General features: G+C 41.3%; 2 protein-coding genes across 2 annotated transcripts in view; both read right to left on the reverse strand.

Moving 5' to 3' along the window:
• The window catches only part of LOC108680253 (extracellular sulfatase SULF-1 homolog), a 28,046-nt gene extending 22,226 nt beyond the window's left edge, over window positions 1-5,820 (reverse strand). Inside the window, exons 1-9 of the mRNA XM_047881894.1 lie at window positions 5,499-5,820; window positions 4,916-5,055; window positions 4,560-4,659; window positions 4,101-4,252; window positions 3,421-3,481; window positions 3,231-3,345; window positions 2,366-2,489; window positions 1,742-1,947; window positions 834-992 (exon numbers count right to left, since the gene is read on the reverse strand). Of these exons, the coding sequence (XP_047737850.1) occupies window positions 834-992; window positions 1,742-1,947; window positions 2,366-2,489; window positions 3,231-3,345; window positions 3,421-3,481; window positions 4,101-4,252; window positions 4,560-4,659; window positions 4,916-5,055; window positions 5,499-5,709 (1,268 nt within the window). The 5' untranslated portion in view covers window positions 5,710-5,820. The remainder of the gene's footprint in view (window positions 1-833; window positions 993-1,741; window positions 1,948-2,365; window positions 2,490-3,230; window positions 3,346-3,420; window positions 3,482-4,100; window positions 4,253-4,559; window positions 4,660-4,915; window positions 5,056-5,498) is intronic.
• A 10,358-nt stretch (window positions 5,821-16,178) lies between these two features.
• Window positions 16,179-20,118, reverse strand: LOC108680249. Its single transcript, XM_018169037.2, has 2 exons — window positions 17,685-20,118; window positions 16,179-17,353 (listed from the first exon to the last, which is right to left on the reverse strand). Exons 1-2 carry the CDS (start codon window positions 19,809-19,811, stop codon window positions 16,268-16,270), a joined length of 3,213 nt encoding a protein of 1,070 aa, XP_018024526.1. The 5' UTR covers window positions 19,812-20,118; the 3' UTR covers window positions 16,179-16,267.
• Between the last annotated feature and the right edge of the window lie 1,324 nt (window positions 20,119-21,442).

Consider the following 21,442-nt stretch of genomic DNA (forward strand, 5'->3'; position numbering starts at 1 on the left):
AACTCTCAGCATTCTGTGCTTTAACGCTGGAGTTGTGGCTGTGCCGTGAGGATTTAGTCTTACCTGCTATCGATCGCCTATGTGAATAAATGTAGCCTTAACTACGTGCATTAATGTTGTGCAATAGTAAATGGAATTGAACCAATTTGAACGTCTCTTAGAATAGTGATTTTAGTCGGAATTTATGCTTGCCCTTTACCACGTTTTACTGATTTTAAACAAAGTGATTGAATAAACTATTTTAAGTGTGCTTTGTCGTGATTATATACCACAGCCACTGAACCGGCTTTAACTGACGATGACTAGGAGAGTTGAACGGCATTGTAGGTTAGATGAATGAGCACAGTAGCCTAGAATTTATTCACATATTGTCCTGGCCTATGAGCGATGAGCAGTCGATCCTGATAGTGAATTACAGGCCTAACGTTTAGATTGGCTTGTAGTAAGTAGCTCTGGCCGGTGACAATTCTACTTACTAACAACATAATAATGTATTTATCAACTCATAACCTTTTAAAATAACTCATCAAAAGCTGACAATTCCAATTGACAGATGCACGTGTTGAATAAGACCTTAAACTTACAAAGGGGAGTAAATGGTGAATGAAAGTGAAGGATGAATGGATGTAGATTATAGATGGAAGTGAGTGGTAAATGAAAGTGAATGGTAAATGAAAGTAAATGGTAAATGAAAGTGAATGGTGAATGAAAGTGAATGGTGAATGATAGATGAAAGTGAATGATAAATGAAATTTAGAGTGAATGGTAAATGGAAGTGAATGATAAATGGAAGCAAAGGATTACATGACTTTAATGCCAGAAGAGAGCAGCACCTCTCGACCAGGAATGAGTCCCGCCAGCGTGGGAGGGGCGGGCGCCCCCCACGCAGCAGCGGCAGGAGGGAGCGTCCGTCCATGTGGCGGGGGGCGGCGACCCCTCCGATGTCCAGGAACGTGGGCGCCAGGTCGATGTTGAGGGCGATGTGAGGGTACCTGAGGGTACCTTTATTGTGTTACGCTAACAATGATACGGTACCTGTCATGTAAAGTGGTAGCACATGTATACCATGGAACACTCGCAAGAAAAGTTCCTCCACTAGGTACTAGGTGTAAGGTAAGTCACCAAAGTAGGTCTAAAATAGTTTTTACCCTCTACCGCCGTATGTCACTCCCCGGGAACATAACTTTCAACTTAAATTATATGTATACTATTGAGTGTAGCAGCCTGAGGACGTTTGTACGCAACAGAGAACATTTTAAAGTTGTCGTACGTGGCGGCAACCATCAGTGCAAGTCATTTTGCGCTCACTAGAACGTATCCTTTTTTTGGGAAGTAGTCTTGTGACAATATTGCTCCGGTTACTCATTTCAGACGGTAAAGGGTTAGTGAAACAAAGGATCATGGGCCATACTTTCAAAACTCGCTAAGTGAACGTAAGTACTTACGCTCTATTTTCTTGTCTATGATTGGTGGATACTTTCAAAGCTCGCTAAGTGAACGTTAGTACTTACGCTCTATTTTCTTGTCTATGATTGGTGGATTTTGCTTGAAAGGCCGTCAATGATTGGTTGATGAACTTACTATCTCTTACCTTTTTTTGAAAGTATAGGCCCATATGAATAAGGTGTATTGATGCTGATCCTTGAATAGCCTTACTCACTCGGTACGTGGGGCGATGCCAGGGCCACGCATGAATAAGGGCACCTTAATATCGAACTCAAAGGGCTTTGTCCTTACTCACTCTGTGCGTGGAGCGATGCCAGGGCCACGCACGAATAAGGGCACCTTAATATCGAACTCAAAAGGCATGCTCTTGCCCTTAATGAGGCCGAACTGGCCGAGATGATAGCCGTGGTCCGACGTGAAGAATATGTAAGTGTTCTCCAGCTGCCCTAGCCGCCCCAGCTCTGATATAATCTGCCATATGCGATCAGGTATTACAAATAGCTGATATTAATTATAATGAATAATTAAAAACAATTATTGCAGTAATATTTATATGATATGATAATAGAAATGATAAAAATGGATTCCTTATTAATTAATAATTTAGTGAATATATGAACTCATTATGTCAAATATTCAGTTTGGCAATATAAATGGCTTATTATACTATTTCAATTATATCTTGATATTGTTTAGGACTTTAGGCCATATTTTTATCAACAATACATCGAAATGTGTAAACTTGAGCAAAAATGTACGTATAAATATATATATTCATCACTCTTCTCTGTACGGTCTGCAGCCCCACTCACCCTCTCTATGGCCAGCAGATGCCAGACGTCGGGGTGAGTGGGAGAGATACCGGTCCAGATGCCAGACGTCGGGGTGAGTGGGAGAGATACCGGTCCAGATGCCAGACGTCGGTCTGCAGACGTTTGGTCATGAGCAGGTTGGTAAACTTGAGTTTGATGGGCGACATGCGGCCGGTGTACTGCAGGATCCACTGCTTGTCGGGGTTAGGGGCGTAGTCGTACGAAACTGTGCTGCACGAACGGGACACGAACGTTAGTGCTGCACGAACGGGACACGAACGTTAGTGCTGCACGAACGGGACACGAACGTTAGTGCTGCACGAACGGTGCACGAACGTTAGTGCTGCACGAACGGGACACGAACGTTAGTGCTGCGCCAATTATAAATATAAATTGAAGATATAAACCTCCGGTGAATTTTAGCATAATGAATATTGATAGATAAAGAATAAATAGTGGAATTAATATACAAGAATCATTGTGAATTATTAATATTGATCGAAGATACAAGCCCCATTGCAGTTATATATATGAATAACTAGACAATTCCACGCACTGGTAGTTGATGATTCGCGATTTCAAGAATTATATCAATATGAATAATGAATAACGATATGACTTTTCAATTTCAAAAGAAAATTGAAAACCTAACAAAATACCAGACAGTAATTTGAGGTTAATTTCTAAATTATGAAAATGTTTCAGCAATACAAAAAGTATAAAAATTAAATACAGAAATATAACTTAAGAATTTTTTAAAATAGGAAAATTAATCTTTAGGTAAAAAATATAACTCAGTACTCACTGCAGTGAGTGACAGAGAGCGCATTTTCTCGTCGACGAAAACAAGAAGTCACGGACTGACAGACAGACGGACATGGCGAGCACAATAGTGAATTTTTTCATAAATGAGAAAATGCGTTAAAAAATAATGTAAATAATATAGATGAATAACTGAGGAGTTAGACGCACTGATGGTCGGTGGCGTTGAAGAAGAGGGTTGAGTGCTCAGGAGCGGCGTCCTCAGGGCCGTGAGGGGCGGGGTAACTGAGGACCATAAGCATGGGGGGCGGTCCTGGGGGAGCAGCTCCCCCTTCTGGGGGATCATGCCCTCTTCCCGTCCCCTCAGGGGAGGTGGGGAGTCGAGGGAAGCCGTGAGGACGCGCCATGTTTTCCCTCATGAACCTGATGCCCTCGTTGGTGATCACGTGAGGGAAGTAATCCTGAAGAAGTTAAGTATAATTTTAAAATAAAATTATATAGATATATAATTAAATTTTATATTCTTGTATTATCACTCAAAATGCAAGACAATATAATAATACGTCTCTATATCCAAGACTATATTATACTGCGACTTAGTACTAGAGAAAAGATAAGAAGCTTATAGAAAATATGGATACTTCCATGGAGAGACCAGGTCCATCGTATCGGAACTCGACGTGAAATTGCGACTAGCAACTCGACACGACCGGCGCAACTAGTACACTAGTAAAATACACCAGTACACTAGTACAACACACTAGTACACTAGTACAACACCAGTACACTATTACAACACCAGTACACTAGTACAACACTAGTACAACACTAGTACAACACTAGTACAACACTAGTAGGTACACTAGCACAACACCAGTACAGGGTACACTAGTACAACACCAATACACTAGTACAACACCAATACACTAGTACAACACCAATACACTAGTACAACACGCACCCTGGGATAAGAGTCGCCATGTCGCACACGTCGCGTGTTGCACATGACGGTGTAGTTGTAGTACAACACTAGTACACTAGTACACTAGTACAACACTAGTACACTAGTACAACACGCACCCTGGGGTAAGAGTCGCCATGTCGCACACGTCGCGTGTTGCACATGACGGTGTAGTTGTAGTAGCGAGAGTTGAGACGCAACCCCAGCCAGTCTCGCCACCCCGGCGGGGTGTACGGCCCCTTGTACTTGTTCAGGTACTTCCCGAAGTAACCTGTCGGGGGAGGGGGTAACTATTTATTACTTGCCAAAGCAACCTGTGGGGAGATGAAGTAATATGTTGCCTAGGTATGCAACCTGTGGGGAGATGAAGTAATATGATGCCTAAGCAACATGTGAGGAGGTGGAGGGGAGCTAACATGCTGCCGAAGTAACCAGATCTGTTACCAACAACCCGGTAAGCTGGAGGTTGGAAATGAGTAAACTCACGCTACTATAACCTGAGTACACACAGCACCTGTGTTGTAGTTCAAACTATTCAAAGTACACACCGCACATACAACCCACAAAGTACACAGCACCTGTGTTGTAGCCCGCATCGTGCAGATACGTTGCAAACGTACGACGTTCGTGCGTCTCTTGCCAGCGCGTCGAGGAGCAGTTGTCGTTATTGGTGTACACCTGCACACGTGTGCATTATTTTACACCTGTACACCTGTGTTATTTTACACCTGTACACATGTACGTTTCAATAAAAATATATCTCAATATAATATATATTTAGATATATCTCAGAATAGCTGCATATATTATCATGAATGACCCACCTCGAGCCTCTGGGTGACCCACTTTATGACTCGGTATGACCCACTTTATGACTCGGTATGACCCACTTTAAGACTCGGTATGACCCACTTTATGACTCGGTATGACCCACCTCGTGGTTGTGGATGTACATGCCGGTGAGCATGGAGGAGCGGGAGGGGCAGCACATGGGGGTGCTGGTGTACGAGTGGGGGAACAGCCCCCCGCCCTCCCGAAGCAGACGTTGCAGGCGAGGCATGTAGTTCAAAGAGCCTGGTAATATAGAAATAATATTTACATATGGATAATATACAATATCAATAACCATAGAAGTAATTCAAATATTACTATTATACATATAAAAAATATATATCAATGTCCATAACCCCATAGATAGTACCTACCTATATCAATATCCACATGCGAATGAATAATTTATCAATTTCCGTATCTACATCCATCATACATCAACTGAAAAAACTACGCTGCAAGGAAATTCGCTCCGAATTTCAATTAGACATCATTAGCGTCTCGAAAAAATGATTCAGGCGTTGGTTTCTGGATAGTCAATTGCCACTGTATTCTCCTTGAATTCGTTGAAAGGCATTATCACACGCCAGTGAAAACAGAATTATAGTGAATCATACATGAATAAAATAATCTAATGCTATACGCTACTTTAATAATCCTCAACATACAAATGAAATGCCACTCACCAAGTTCAACATCGAGGTCATCAGTGATGAAGACCACAATGTTAGGACGCCTGGTTGTTGAATTATCAGCTGTGTCCGGTAAACGATCGCTTTCCTCAATTTTTGATTCCGCATCGCCGTTCGCTGCCTCTTGAGATCGCAGGTCAAAAGAACCAACTGAAGACAACAAATCTTCATCGTTGTCACCACGAGTTCGGTTGTTGAAATTCATAATTCGGTTTCGTCTGCGGTGATCAGCAGAACTTGCCTGGTTTCTGCGCGAGTGCTGTCGACCTTTGACGATGTCAGATGAGGAGGTACCAGCAGAGTTCGTCGATGCCACGGAATTNAGTTTGTGTCACATACACACGATTATGACACAGTCACACGTTTGTGTCACATACACGCGATTATGACACAGTCACAAGCTTGTGTCACATACACGCGGTTATGACACGTGTGCAACATGAACACGTTCGAAGTAAAAGGGATGCGCTAAAAAAATAATAAATAAATCCTTTCTTTATAGGGTTCGAGGTCTTGAATTTTATATTCTTAGTGGACGAAAGATATCACTTTCATACAACACACAACACAGCAACACATATGAAAAAATATGCAAATCTGTGCAATACAAAAAAATATACAGAAGGCAGTGTAATAGGTGCAGATGGCGGTGACTCAAGCATCAGTCAGAAAAATTGTGTTATAATGTCCGAACAGTGACCCAGTTTCTTACCCACAGTATGTAAACAGAGCAGGCACTGATACGTCCTTTTTGCCGAGCCAAACTGGGTCAGGATGACACATACAAGGGGGCAAAAACTGAGTCGCTATTAGGACAAATCTCTTTCATTTTTCTGAGAGTCCGAAGTTTGCCGCTTTTAAGACGTCAAGAAATTCGGAGCAAAACAATCAAGCATGAATTAACTCAAAACTTGTTAAGTTTTCATTTTGATTTTTGAAAACTAAACTTTCAGTGACTAAAAAGGCGTTTCAATTTACATTCAGAAAAATATATGGCTCACATAATGCACAAATTTTCACACATAGCAGGAGCAGGGAGCGGACGTAGCACTGATACGCCTTATACCGGATTAAACTGGGCCAGGATGACCCACACAAGAGCAAAAGTGCTCACTATTTCTACATGTCTCACTCATTTCTCTGAGTGAAAGATGGGCGTAGGAATAAAAGTTGAGATAAGCATCTACGAGTAGACATATATTTTAGGAGTAGCTTTGCTCGAATATTGACAGGCGGCAAAACGAGACACAACTGCAACCATACAGGAGACGACACGCGCGACTACGTACTACGTAGACGATCATATAAGTGATCAGACAACCAATAATACAGGTGACCGACCAGACATGCAACCACACAGGCGACTACACAGGTGACCAGATATGCAGCCACACAGACGACTATACAGGTGACTAGATATGCAGCCACACAGACGACTACACAGGTGACCAGATATGCAACCACACAGGCAACTACCGCACAGATGACAACCGAAGCAACTACGCAGACAGCAAAACAGCAACTACACAGGCGACAACACAAGACACAAGGCGACAACACAACCATACAGACGTGAGTGCGAGATTACGTGTGTAGAGCGCGGGCGGCTTGCGTACATGGAAACGACTGATCAGCATACATGTACGATACAATTGGTCCATTTCTGCTATGCTTTTAATAACTGAATTACAAGCGTATATAATAACATTTAAATTACGTAAATTTTCATGTGGTTGGTCCAACAATTATTAATATCCAATTTACTTTCACCATAAGCATTTTTTCATTGATGCTGGAATTTAAACACCTTGCAAGCTCCTTATTTTGCCAGCCAAAAAAGCTCTGTTAAAACTGATGAATCGCAGCAATAATTCCAATAGGCCTCCCTACTCTTAGGCAGGTATACTGTACCAGCAGATATCGTAAAAGTCTTGACATGGCATAATATACCACACCGCATAATGGTTTGAATATTGAATGTTTCTAGCCATTATATTGACAAAAAAGGTAAAATATTCACTAACATTAAAACAGGCAAGCCTAATGATGAAAATTACGTAGTTCAGATCTATTCCGACGAAATAATAAAAAAGATTAGAACCTGGCATGCAGTTCACAGAAATAAAAAATTGTATCCAGTAATTTGTTTCAACATCACTACACATCTCACAATATTTTATGTAGGCATTGCAAGAAATAACTGCTGAGCCAGCAAATGTCTAGCAAGGCATTGACCATTCATGCCTCCACAGACATTGCTTTTGGTTCCAGTTGTATTATATATAAGTTTCAACTTCTTGCTGTATTTTCGACTTCTGGCTGTCTTAAGGTATGAGTCAGCCTGCTTCTTGCTAAGACAGGCAGTATTTTGAACAAGCAAGGGTGTGATTTTTGGTTAAATAGACCCGAATTTTTGTCAAGACAGACACCCTTTTACTTTTTACTTTAGTGGACCTGTCTTTTTGTTAAGACAGACTCCCTTTTTAACAAGCCAGGCTGTCTTCTGAAATGAATCACCCTTCCTTTTTCTAAGATGGGCAGCCTTTTAGTCAAGCCAGGATGTTTTATGGTTTAGTTGGCAAGCTTTTATTTCAAGACAGACATCCTTTAGAAGAATCCATGCTATCTTTGCTTATGTAAGCAGTCGTCTGGTCAAGGATGGCTTTTATATTTGTTCAATAAGCCTTATTTTGGCTAGTAAGGTAAAGAGAGGTAAGCCAAGCAGTCTTTTGTTTTGAAAGGCCAGGCAGCTCCTAAAATATGATGAAAACTGCAAAGTCTCATATTATTTGGTGAATTAAAAATTTTGTAACTTAATTGAATAGTTTTATCAACAACTAGACAAGAAGTTATTCCTCTACTCTCAATGACAAATTGTTGCAGAAGTTGTCACACAGTATATACCGGAGTTAACTTGTTACTTGTCAATAAAAATATATCTCAATATAATATATATTTAGATATATCTCAGAATAGCTGCATATATTATCATGAATGACCCACCTCGAGCCTCTGGGTGACCCACTTTATGACTCGGTATGACCCACTTTATGACTCGGTATGACCCACTTTATGACTCGGTATGACCCACCTCGTGGTTGTGGATGTACATGCCGGTGAGCATGGAGGAGCGGGAGGGGCAGCACATGGGGGTGCTGGTGTACGAGTGGGGGAACAGCCCCCCGCCCTCCCGAAGCAGACGTTGCAGGCGAGGCATGTAGTTCAAAGAGCCTGGTAATATAGAAATAATATTTACATATGGATAATATACAATATCAATAACCATAGAAGTAATTCAAATATTACTATTATACATATAAAAAATATATATCAATGTCCATAACCCCATAGATAGTACCTACCTATATCAATATCCACATGCGAATGAATAATTTATCAATTTCCGTATCTACATCCATCATACATCAACTGAAAAAACTACGCTGCAAGGAAATTCGCTCCGAATTTCAATTAGACATCATTAGCGTCTCGAAAAAATGATTCAGGCGTTGGTTTCTGGATAGTCAATTGCCACTGTATTCTCCTTGAATTCGTTGAAAGGCATTATCACACGCCAGTGAAAACAGAATTATAGTGAATCATACATGAATAAAATAATCTAATGCTATACGCTACTTTAATAATCCTCAACATACAAATGAAATGCCACTCACCAAGTTCAACATCGAGGTCATCAGTGATGAAGACCACAATGTTAGGACGCCTGGTTGTTGAATTATCAGCTGTGTCCGGTAAACGATCGCTTTCCTCAATTTTTGATTCCGCATCGCCGTTCGCTGCCTCTTGAGATCGCAGGTCAAAAGAACCAACTGAAGACAACAAATCTTCATCGTTGTCACCACGAGTTCGGTTGTTGAAATTCATAATTCGGTTTCGTCTGCGGTGATCAGCAGAACTTGCCTGGTTTCTGCGCGAGTGCTGTCGACCTTTGACGATGTCAGATGAGGAGGTACCAGCAGAGTTCGTCGATGCCACGGAATTATTGGTTGCTTCGAATGATCGAGCATTGCGTAACTGCGTCCCGTTGGATCGAACACTTTCTACAGGGGAGGAAAGGATGTCGCTAACGTTTACAGAGTCCATAAGTCTCATGGATTGACTGATTATTGGTTGAACTTGCGGGTAAACCGCGTGATTAGGTGACTCTTCCTCGGCTAATTCCGCTACTGTGTCCTCAATAACTTGCGATCGCAAAGACTCGGAGGGCGACGAGAGACTCCGCTGTCGGCTTTGGGTATGAGGTCGTCGCCAGTTGAAAGGAGTGATCGGTCGGTTCATAGTGTCCAAAACTCTGTAATAATGAGGAGTACTCAAGGTAGTGTTGAAGCTCAAACTAAAATGGTCCTTGCTTGCGTCAGGAAAGTTGTTACTACGAAGAGGAAGAGGAGCAGTGACGGAAGAGCTTTCTGCGGCAGTTGTTCCAACTTGATTCTCTTCAATGTTCTGGTCAAATGGGTTGAGTGACTTACTACCTTGTACGTAAGTAGATTTATGATCTGACGCGCCGGAATTACTTACAGTTGGACTAAACTGAGGACTCCCGAGCTTAGTTTTGGTTCCCGTACCCTCACTGAGTATTTCAGATCTCACAGTACCTTGTGCTCTGTCTTCGTGTCTTTCAGAAATTAAATCATCGCTTGAGTAGCCTGTTGGATATCTGCTGTAGTTAAAATCAGAGGAAACTGCATGATGTCGTTGAGATTGCCTAGCTGTGGCGCGCGAGTATTTATCAGAAGACGGCAATTTATCAAGTTCTGAGTGATGATCTCCGTTGTCAATGTCGTCAGGTTTTGCAAGCTCCCGCAATTCAGAACCACGTTGAGGTAAGGACATGCCGTTCATCATAGACGTACTGGCACTGTTGCTATAGGTTTCAAAGCGAATGGATGGCGTTAGCCGGTTGTATCTAGCTTTAACCGGCCTTACACTGCCAACGCGGTCTCCATTCCCTGAAGTGCTTGGCTCAACGACAGTAGTTTCGACAACCGCATTTTCTGTCTTGCCTACGCGGAGTTCATTAATTGGGCGTGTTAACGTAGTCTCCGTGCGTTCTGCAGCAGAGTCTTCGCGTTCAAACTTTCTGCTTTCGGGAGCCATGGATTGGCGTTGACGTCCCAAGTGTTCAACAAGCGGATATTCGCGTTCAATCCCTGTGTGTTCAAAAACTGAATGTTCACGCATACGTTCTCTATGTTCACCTGTCAAAAAGGAGCGGCTATTGGTGTTTCCGAAGAAGGTGCCACGCAAAGTCTCTGCAGCATCATGCGATCGGCCAGCGGGGCGTAACGAACGGGCTCTGTAACTCGACGAACCTTCTGGCATAAAAGTGGACTTCGCCCATGCGTTACGAAAGGAGTCCCCTGGCAAGTTGAAATTCACAGGATTAATGGAGGCTCCACCCTTGATAGCATTTCCCCGCAGGTGTCCGTTGAAACGCAACTTCTTCCTGCTTGATTTTTCACGAGCCCGTCGCGATTTGGCACTGTTCTTCCTTGACATTTTCCTGTGATGTTCTTTTTTATTAAGAACGATTCCAGCCATCGTGCTCGTCCCATCTTCGACAGAGACAAAGTCATCAGATTTCGGTTCTTTGTCAGAATCTTTGACCAGTTCTTTGTGATTAATGGGCGTTCTTGTAACCTCTTCATTAGATTCCGAGAAAGGTTCTAAAACCTCGCGCCTTGTTTTCGACCACGTTTTGTGCTCATTTTCATCGATTCTTGGTGCTTGTTCTAAATCATGCGCATCCACGATGTTTAAAACGAACCACGATCCCACCACCACGAACAAGATGAACAATATTTCAATTTTATTCGAGTGATGAACGTGATTTAGAGATCTGTCAAGAGGGGCCATTTTTGAAGCTGGACTTGAAAGTTTCGAGCGCATACATTTACTAAGAACAGGAAGCGTAATACTGGCGTATAGTGTAGGGAGAATCACAATATGAGTTATGGGGCCTCAAGTCCCACACTTAGAAATGACTAGTTACGATAAGAGACTTCAGAAACGACTTACTGATAAGAAATACGATATGCCACTTATAGAGAGTATATACTCGGAGCATCACCTGGCTAATAAAATCATGATACATGTTTTCCCTTTTCTGAAAAGAAAGAAAATATAATCGTGAGTGAGCACCAGCAAGCCTAAGCCCTCATGCAATGCAAGTGAATCTCTACCACCATTTCCAGTTTAAAAAAATCCGAAGTGCAGATCACTGCATGAACTTCGGATACTCATAATAACTTCTCTGCGTCAGACCTAACTTAAGAAATGGTCACCTAAGTACACGTAGTGGCCTATGTACACGTAGCAGCCTAAGTACACGTAGCAGCCGACTTCTAGTCCAAGATAGGAAGGTCTAGCTTGAAAAGCTGCCCCTGATATGCTGAAAGAATTCATAACTCAACTATTTTTGATAGTATGTCCCCTGGTTAATAACGAATGGTAAGTAAAAGAAATTGTTATTGTATCTCATTCTACCCTACAACAAAATATTCACACGACATAATGACATAAAATTGGACGGCGACGGAAGGGTTAGAACGGCGCCCTTCACTCAGAAGAAGGGCACCATACAGAGCCCACCACCCTCTTATCTTCACCTCACATCCTTCACTGCACACGGCGCCCTTCACTCAGAAGAAGGGCACCATACAGAGCCCACCTCCCTCTTATCTTCACCTCACATCCTTCACTGCAGCCCCAGGATGGCGCGCCGGCTTATCAGGCGCTGCCTGCCTCAGCTTTCGTTGATTTCGTCTCCACTTCTCAGACGTTTGTGCGTTGATTTTTTCAAATCTTCAGTTGAGGTTGATAATTATTATTATTTTTTAATATTGGTTGAGACTGATATTTTTGTAATATGATCACGTCTCACGAAGACGAAGAAAAACATGCAATCATACATACAAACTTGTCACATACACGCAATTAGGACACAGTCACACGTTTGTGTCACATACACGCAATTAGGACACAGTCACACGTTTGTGTCATATACACGCGATTATGACACGGTCACACGTTTGTGTCACATACACGCGATTATGACACAGTCACACGTGTGTGTCACATACACGCAATTACTATGACACAGTCACACGTGTGTGTCACATACACGCGATTATGACACAGTCACACGTTTGTGTCACATACACGCGATTATGACACAGTCACACGTTTGTGTCACATACACGCGATTATGAAAATGATGAATCGTGAAAACATAGCAATTCCGTGAGAATGTTCAAGATCTCTTACAAAATCCGTGCAATGGCGGTTCGGTGTAATTCCGTGAGAATTTTGAAAAGCAGTACTCCTGATCATTACCTTAAATTTCCAATCGGGCTTTGGATCTCAATATTTTCCCACTAGATGGCCATGACCTAGTGTTTTTGCAGTATTTCGACACGTAAATGTATGACGTCACCATCAACAAACGCATGGAACTAAAACAAAGCTTAATATAAAGGAAAAACTAGAGAGGTGACGGAATTACCTACGATGTCGGAATATACCGCGTTTACCCTAAGAAGTTTTGTGTCATGCCTAGCCTAGTCAGTTGCCAATATCATATGCAATGCTTGAATGCATTGAACAAGTGGGCAGCGTGTGTTTGCTGTCAATGTGTTCATTTCTAATGGCAGTTTTGCAGAGTTGTCTCTGTCTGCTTCAAAATTTTTGCAGTGTCTCATCTACTGCTTCTACTCCAATAACTTCATGTCCATGAGTCCATGACCACGAGATACAAAATCAAGTGGGTAATACAAAAATTACAGTAATGTCTTTTTCAAATTTCTAATAAAATTTATACTCTAATGATATCTTTACTACCTAGTTCTTTTTATTATGAGCTTTCAAGTCAGAAAGATTTTGTGAATCATCCTGTATAAATTATCCTAATGAGTAACTATGATATACATAGGTATGGTGTCATAATGGTGGAGAATGGAGATGCAATATTTTAGTCAGAACTTTGCACTTTCAATCTTGTTCTTACATAAATTATTTGGCATTTGCTAGTGCTAACTGCTAGGCAAGTAAAAGGAATTCATTGAAAATTGAAATAAAATTAGAGAAATAAGCAGTTTATAATAGCAATAAATACTTTAACAGTAACACCACCCCTCTGCCTCTGGCACCTCAGTTAACTGTCTTACTCTGTCTAGTGACATGCTACATTCAGTCTTCAGACTGAATCAGACATACGAGACAAAGTGAACAAACTGTACAAACAGACAATAACTGACCAAATGATGCAGTGGCTACTGGCTATTTAGCATCTTTCGCCGGAGAATCAAGGTAATAATTAGTAATCTATTATTAAGGCAATCTATCAAACCTCACTTTCACTGTTTCACACTACAAACACCTTGCACGCACCCAGTCTCCCACTCGAATCTCGCAGACTCGCACAGAGACGAGAGTGACACTGTGACAGTACGACTGTGACAGAGATGAGAACAAAAGCATGAGTGAGGTCCTGGGAACTTGAGAATACGTAAGCTCAGCTCTCGACAAGGTCGTCCGCAAAACCATAGTTTAAAATTCAATCTTTCTTCAAATTTTTTTGTTGTACAGTTAAGGTTTATTTAGAATGTTATTTGTTGAGACTTGAGATGAATGTTATTCAATAAAATGCCCTCATCAGTAATATGATTAAGCCTCACTTTCATGAATCTGCCAATGAAAACAATCCATCTAGGGATAACTGTTTTTTTTTACCTTGATCTATTACCGATGATTTGTGCAAAGAATACATAATAATAAGTTTATTAGGCCGCAGTCTTGTCGCCGATTCTCAACATCACAGAACATTCACAGCATTTTGCGGTATCGAACACGCAACACACTGCTACAATTCTTCTTTGTTTTAACCGCCTGGCCTCCTCGCCGATTCTGATCAGAAACTGGCGCACAGAGCTGGGATCGAGCCCGCGCCTCTCTGCGCCAATCCTGGTACTCTGCTGAACTTTAACGACTGGGCCACCACTAGAGGAAGCACTGCATTATGATTAAAATCTCGAAATGAAGTTTAAGTAAGGACTGAAGAATTCACTTCGCCTAATTATGTTAGTTTGACATGAAATCATTCTCCTGAAGATAGTCTCAATGAAAAATCATTAGCCCAACCTTAAATATTAATTGTAAGTTAAACTACCTCAGCACAAACAGAAAAATTCTAATGATTTTCAAGTGTGAACACGATTCTGCTTCCTCCAGCCGACACCACAAAGACGATTACTCAAGAAAAACGGCGTTTGCCCAGTTGTGCCCATTGTTCTGAACAAATGACTCGATCACCGAATAGATTCATCACTGAATAAATTTTTCGCATTAGAACAATCTTAATTCAACATAAACTATAAGCATCACTTTATACGGAGATGGGAATCCATTCAATCATAGATGTATTTATTGAAATAACGGTTGCGTGTATCGGTATTTCGAGTACGCATTGAAACGGTGCGAATTAGAATGACGGTACCTAAGTGGGGAAACATTTTACCATGATAAAATTAGCTGTTGTCGCTCGTCATCTTCAAAACTCGAGTTACATGAATAATCCAAAATAGAATAAGCGGCTGTTTGTCGCTGTGAAGATAGAGAACAGCAGCTACTGCGTGAGGGAAAAGTGTCATCTCGTCGAGGTTCGTCCTCTTCTAAAAAGTTTGCGACATGATGAAAAAATGACGGACTACGGCTGACGGACTACATACATGACTCTTTAATTTTAAAAATAATAATAAGATAAATTCTGAGCTTCTTTTGTTATAAGCCGATTCATCTAATCTGTGCAAGGAGAATAAACAGCATTCAATATATAACGAGTTTATTGGCAAAAAATGAATAAAAAAAATTTCTGCCTGCTTAATCCTCAAGCAGACCCTGAAACTCATGCGCATCCATGTGAACATATTCAACTCGATAGGACATAACGGCTTACGTTCATGCCACTGATGTGCGGCAATGCTTCTGAAATGCTGCTCTGTATATAACGTCATATGTTCATGACACTGACACTGGGTAATGTTGTAGGGGATTACTCCTGATTACACACATATTTTTACTGTTTCAGTAGAACGTCAAAATTGGGATGATTAAAATAGACATTATAAATGATAACGAAATGTATTGGGCCTTTTATTCATATATAAAAACAAAAACTTTACACGATTCTCGTCCATAGTAAAATTAGTTAGAAACTGATAGAAGTTACAAAGTGCTGCGGATCACATTATTAGTACAGGCCGACCGCAAACCATTCATCAGCCAGCCTGAAAAAGCCAATTATTTAACATTTGTTTACATTAATTGCATTGCACCTTAGAATTCATAAGCAAATAAAATACCAAGCACTTTCGCCAAATCACCGTAGCTCAACATTCTCGATAAAGATGAGGTAAATTTACTTAGTTTTTTCTCTGTTTTAATTTGATTTTTAATTAATTGTTCACTTTTTCTCTAATGTCCGATCAGTGTGGATAAACTGCAAACTGCATCCAAACTGTGGATAAACTGTCCCCTAAGGCAATTAATCAATTTTCGAGGGAAATGGACTGGAAACATGAACAATCAACGTGCATTAATACTGACCATGTTTATAAAAACTATAGCACACTTTTTGAGGAACACGAAACTGGTGATAAAGATAAAACAGTTTAGGAACATCAGGGGTTTAACGATCGGCTAGGAGTTCCCTTGAAGCAGAAACTAGCTTCGACGAAAACTTAAAGCTAAGAAGCATCAACTGTCCGCGGATTTAGGAAAATCTCAAAATGTGCGGCGTCGCGGTTAGCTAGTTGAAAGTTAATCTTGATCTTAGGCAAGGATTTTTCTAGGAGCGACAAAATATAGCTTGAATCACTGCCAGTAAACCTGATGCTCTTAATTTGATCTTTACCCATAGCATTGGCCAATGCCACGCATGCCAGGTATGCCTCAATCGTGTAACTTCCAGCGGGACTGACGATATGCATCGTCTTTGGAAACGGCCATAGTTTGACGAGTTCATTAATACCTGCCTCAATGAAGCCAAAGTGAAGGTAGAGTTTCGGAATGCTGGGATTCTCAATAACTTCGAGGGCATCGTTAAGAGCTTTCATTTGAACCGTGTCCGCGAGCACGACTTTGATTATAGGTTTGCTGCCTAGGTTTACCAACTCGTTCACGATGGGCCCCCAATTTTTGTTGTGTTCAACGGAGAATTTCACTTTGACCGTCGGTTTCAGGGCCCCGTTCTTTATCAAATTTACGACGTGCTTAAGGTTCCAATTATGAATAGGATTAGGCAAGCTTTGATTCGAAAGTCCTTTCCTGAGTCCTTGTTTGAAGGGGTGGTCTTCTTCTTGCAAGTGCGGCATGATGTTGGAGAGGGTAACTAAGTTACGGTTGCTCGTTAACGAGAAATATATGGCCAACTCTTCACCCATTTTGAAAGTTTTGTGATTGTTTTTGCACGCTATTCTCACCAGATGGCTAATTGTGCTGTCAAGCTGGTAATTCCTAGTGCCTGAATTCGTCATCGTGGCTTTTGGGGTAAAAGTCAACGGCATGCAAGACGCACAAGAATTTTCAGTTACATTCTTCACGCTCACATTCATCAGCGTTTGAAATATCCCAGATCGAGTCATAGATATGTTGAAATCCAGAAACGATGCTGCCACATGCTCCATTAAAGTTACATGGAAGAATATTTTGACATTTTTCATGAATGGGGAGGCAGCGTCGGCCATGATGACTCGGAGGGCCGTGTCGGGATTCAGATGGCAGGTTTCGCAATGGGGCTTGACTTCGTTACATTCCGTGTTTGTGAAGTAAAACTGCGAAGAGAAATTCGGTTAGTTTCGTTAAATCAATATTTTTAATCATTGGGTGATTAAATGTTATTAGATTGCTACAAGGTAGGACAAAATTAAAGTAATCATTTTCTCGTTTTAACTTCAGTTTTATCTGATTTCCTCGCAAATTTCTGCGATACCCTGGATGAAAAGGAGATGGGATTAATAAAAAATAAAAAATTTACATTTCATGAAGTGGGTTTATTTTTCATTACATAATAAAAGGCAATAAAATATTAATTGGAAATTCTTGCAAGAAGCTAATATCAATGTGATCGCTTAGTGGGTGGAGACAAGGTTTACTTTGCCATACCTTCCGGTCCTGGATGCACCGCAAGCTAACTCGGCCGACCTCCATCAAGTACTTCTGAGCTTCGTCCTTTCGTTCCAATAATTTATTTTCGCCTGCTGTGCTGATTGACAAAAGTTGATGCCGCATCAGCGCCATCACCCCATCGAAAACATCGATCACATTTTTGACGGTCCCAAGGATCGCTGGTTGGTGGATCCAAAGCATCAGGTATAGAACAACGTGCAGTGGAACGTTCAATACCGATTTGAGGTCGTCGAAGTTGTCATCGACATTGTCCAGAAGTGCAAATTGTTGCTGATCATTCATGCCGTACATCCTCGAGATGTTGATAACAAGCTTCACGAACTTTTCTTCGTCAAAAAGAGTCAAAAGAAGCTCGATGCTATCATAGCTTAGGTCAAGATTCAAGGCTTCTTCGATGTCTCTGATTCCAGACAATCTGGTTGACACGATCACTCTGGCGTCCCGAAGCTTTTTCCTGATATTTATAAGTAGATTTCTGCAAGATTCTTGGCACTCATCAAACCCATCTAAAATGATTAGGGTCTTGGGATTGTTGAGTAGTTCCAGCAGGTAATCATCATCTTCTGTCTTTGGAAGCTTATTTATGCTATTTTTCAGGTAGATGTTCCGGAGGGATGACATCAATTCCACGCTCACATACCGGCATTCTACCATCAGTAGTACGTCGAAGTCAGCTAGAGTTTGAATTTTTCCTTCGTTTACGCACCATGAATGAATAAGAAACTGGCATAGAGCAGTTTTTCCACCCCCAGGTTGACCCTTGATTACTATCAAAGGGTTTTTGCACGAACGGTTTGGCTGTACGATGAATAGGTCTTCAACTTTAACTACCCTCCGGTTGAAAGTTAGATCAGGTTCGACGTAAATGTCACTTATTCTGATGGGTCGCTCTTCCTTTAACCAATGCAGAGGTAGAGGCACACAAAGGTCCGAATAAAGTCCCTTCAGTTCCGCGCGTGCCGATTTTCTGAAGTCATCTTCTATGATTCTTGCGGTATCCAGCAATGTCGATATTGACGGTACATTGAGTGGGATTTCAGTTTTTTGTTCACATGCGGCGCTTTTCTTCCTCTTCCTGCTCATAGCGTGAACACCTCGCGTGATTTTCGGGGAGAGTTTGAGAAATCCTTCAATCCTACTATTCTTCCTCTTAACCGGCGTCGTTTCCCCATTGAAATCCTGACCTTTGCCTGTTACGAATTGATCGTTGATCGCTATTGAAGGAATGGTGATCTCCGAAACTCTCCGCGTCTTTTGTTGTGTGTCTTTTTGGAGTAACCACAAGCTTTTGGACGGTTTCAATTTCGGTTTGATCAATTGTTCTTCCTTATTAGCAGTAAATTTTTCATTCAAATGTGCTGCCCTAGCAAAATTTGTGGGATTCTTCCTTCTCTGTGACAAATTTGATATATAAGAAGGTTTTAGTGAAGATCTACGCCTTGGGAAAGGGTCAAATTCGATTGAATTAACTTCATAAGCCACTTTCTTTTCAGTTTCGTTTTCATAATGGATTTGTGGACGACTGAACTTGGAATTCTTCTCAAGTTGAAGTCTATGTGGTGAAACATTTGAAGTGTCGGAGTCTTCAGTGCTGGAGTCGAAAAAGACGCCAACATCTGAGGCGCTAGAATTGACAGAGGTGCTGGAGAGATCACAAGCTTCGACATGCAAGCTGTTTGCCGCACAACCAGCCGCTTCAGCACTAAAATATAGCGCGGTGCTGTGAGTAGAGTGCAATAAAGGTTGTATTTCCTCTTCATTATTTTCCGAAGTACATTCTAGCCTTGTTTGGGGGTGGTTTTTAGGAAGTAAGTTTAGATTTTCCATGGGAATACATATGCCGGAAGTACTCGTAGAATCTACGGAAGCCGAGTGTTTCAGTTTTGCATTTCGTGTGACATTCGGTCTGCTGCCTACGCTTAGAGAATGCACTCTTTCCGGCGATGGCAATAAAGAAGGGACATTCAGTAGTGTCTGAAATTCTTCCTCGTTATTATCATCATGCATAATCGTGGTTGGAGTTCGAACACAGATTCCAAGTCTCGTCGTCCGTTCTTGTCGAGTCACTGCGCTTTCATCGGATTCTTTGTCTTCTGCGCTCATTTTATTTTATTAAAAGAATTAAATATAGAAGGAAAGAATTTTGTTGACACACGAAACGAAGGGAGGCTTGCCTCGGCTCCTAATCAGGCTGATCTGTGACCAGATAAGCGTGACATTGACGTTCCTGAAGACCAAATCTTGAGATGTATTTGATCGATGGGGCGCATTCAGTCACTGATTGACCACGCAAGCTGTCACTGATTAAGAACGCTGTCACTGATTAACTACTGCACCGATTGTTCCTTAAGAGCCTCGCCCTGATAAGGCTATAGATAAGGACGTCGCAAGCTTTGACGCCTGGAGAAAACCAAATTGCTCGTCATCGAGAGCCGGACCTTAGAATTTCTAATCTGTTTTTGGTACCGTAAAGTTTTAGATAGTAATTTTTTCCAAAGATAATTGCGTTAGGTGACCGTGTAGTGACGGAACCGTGGACTTCACTTCAGCTTATTCCGCTTCAACCTGCAAACAAAATGAGGTAGTTGATGAGAACTATTTTGTAATAATTGAAGACCATAAATTAATAACAAATATTACCAGCAAGGCAACATTTCATGGATATTATCTCGAAAATCGGAAATTATTTATTCAGATAAAACAAAGCATTAACTATTTCGTTTATTTCATTTCAGTTGATAAAAAAATTGTCACTTACGCCACATTAGTTGTGAAGATGATGCTTCCCATTGGCTGTTAATTGATGCGGTTGACACAGTTGATGTAGAGGCAATTACGTTGCGTTGACACTACTTGTGTTGACACTAATTTTGAAGTGTACACCTTATTTACAATATCACTGGAGAGATGAGTACTGCAAACAAAAATAAATTACTTAAAGCCATCATGACGTATGCTGGTTAAGCGAATGAACGTCGGTTCGTATGACGTCGGACCGTTCAGATGTCGGACAGATAATGAGAGTCAGAACAAATTAAATCATACAAAAGCTCTGAGTTATTCTTATTGTGATATACCTGCACTGCCCTTCACGCTCTTCAGTTCACGATGTATCAAGTACCTGCCCTTCACGCTCTTCAGTTCACGGTGTAGCAGGCACCCGCCCTTCACGCTCTTCAGTTCACGGTGTATCAAGCACCAATGTGTCATTGTGTTGTGTTGCAGCTATCTTATGTGTCATTGTGTTGTGTTGCAGCTATCTTATGTGTCATTGTGTTGTGTTGCAGCTATTGCATGTGTCATTGTGTTGTGTGTTGCAGCTATTGCATGTGTCATTGTGTTGTGTGTTGCAGCTATCGCATGTGTCACTGTGTTGTGTGTTGCAGCTATCGCATGTGTCACTGTGTTGTGTGTTGCAGTTATCGCATGTGTCATTGTGTTGTGTTGCAGCTTTATCATGTGTCATTGTGTTGTGTGTTACAGCTATCACATGTATCATTGTGTTGTGTGTTGCAGCTATCACATTTATCATTGTGTTGTGTGTTGCAGCTATCACATGTATCATTGTGTTGTGTGTTGCAGCTATCACATGTATCATTGTGTTGTGTGTTGCAGCTATCGCATGTGTCATTGTGTTGTGTGTTGCAGCTTTATCATGTGTCATTGTGTTGTGTGTTGCAGCTATTGCATGTGTCATTGTGTTGTGTTGCAGCTATTGCATGTGTCATTGTGTT

This window comes from Hyalella azteca, unplaced genomic scaffold (genome assembly GCF_000764305.2).
Source record: "Hyalella azteca isolate HAZT.00-mixed unplaced genomic scaffold, Hazt_2.0.2 contig9088, whole genome shotgun sequence".
NCBI lineage: Eukaryota > Metazoa > Arthropoda > Malacostraca > Amphipoda > Hyalellidae > Hyalella > Hyalella azteca.

Excerpts from the sequence above, each read along its gene's own strand:
- LOC108680249 (XM_018169037.2), bottom strand. The coding sequence starts at position 19,811 with ATGAGCGCAGAAGACAAAGAATCCGATGAAAGCGCAGTGACTCGACAA. Across the intron at positions 17,354-17,684 it reads GGTGCATCCAGGACCGGAAG|TTTTACTTCACAAACACGGA; the intron begins GTATGGCAAAGT and ends TTCTCTTCGCAG.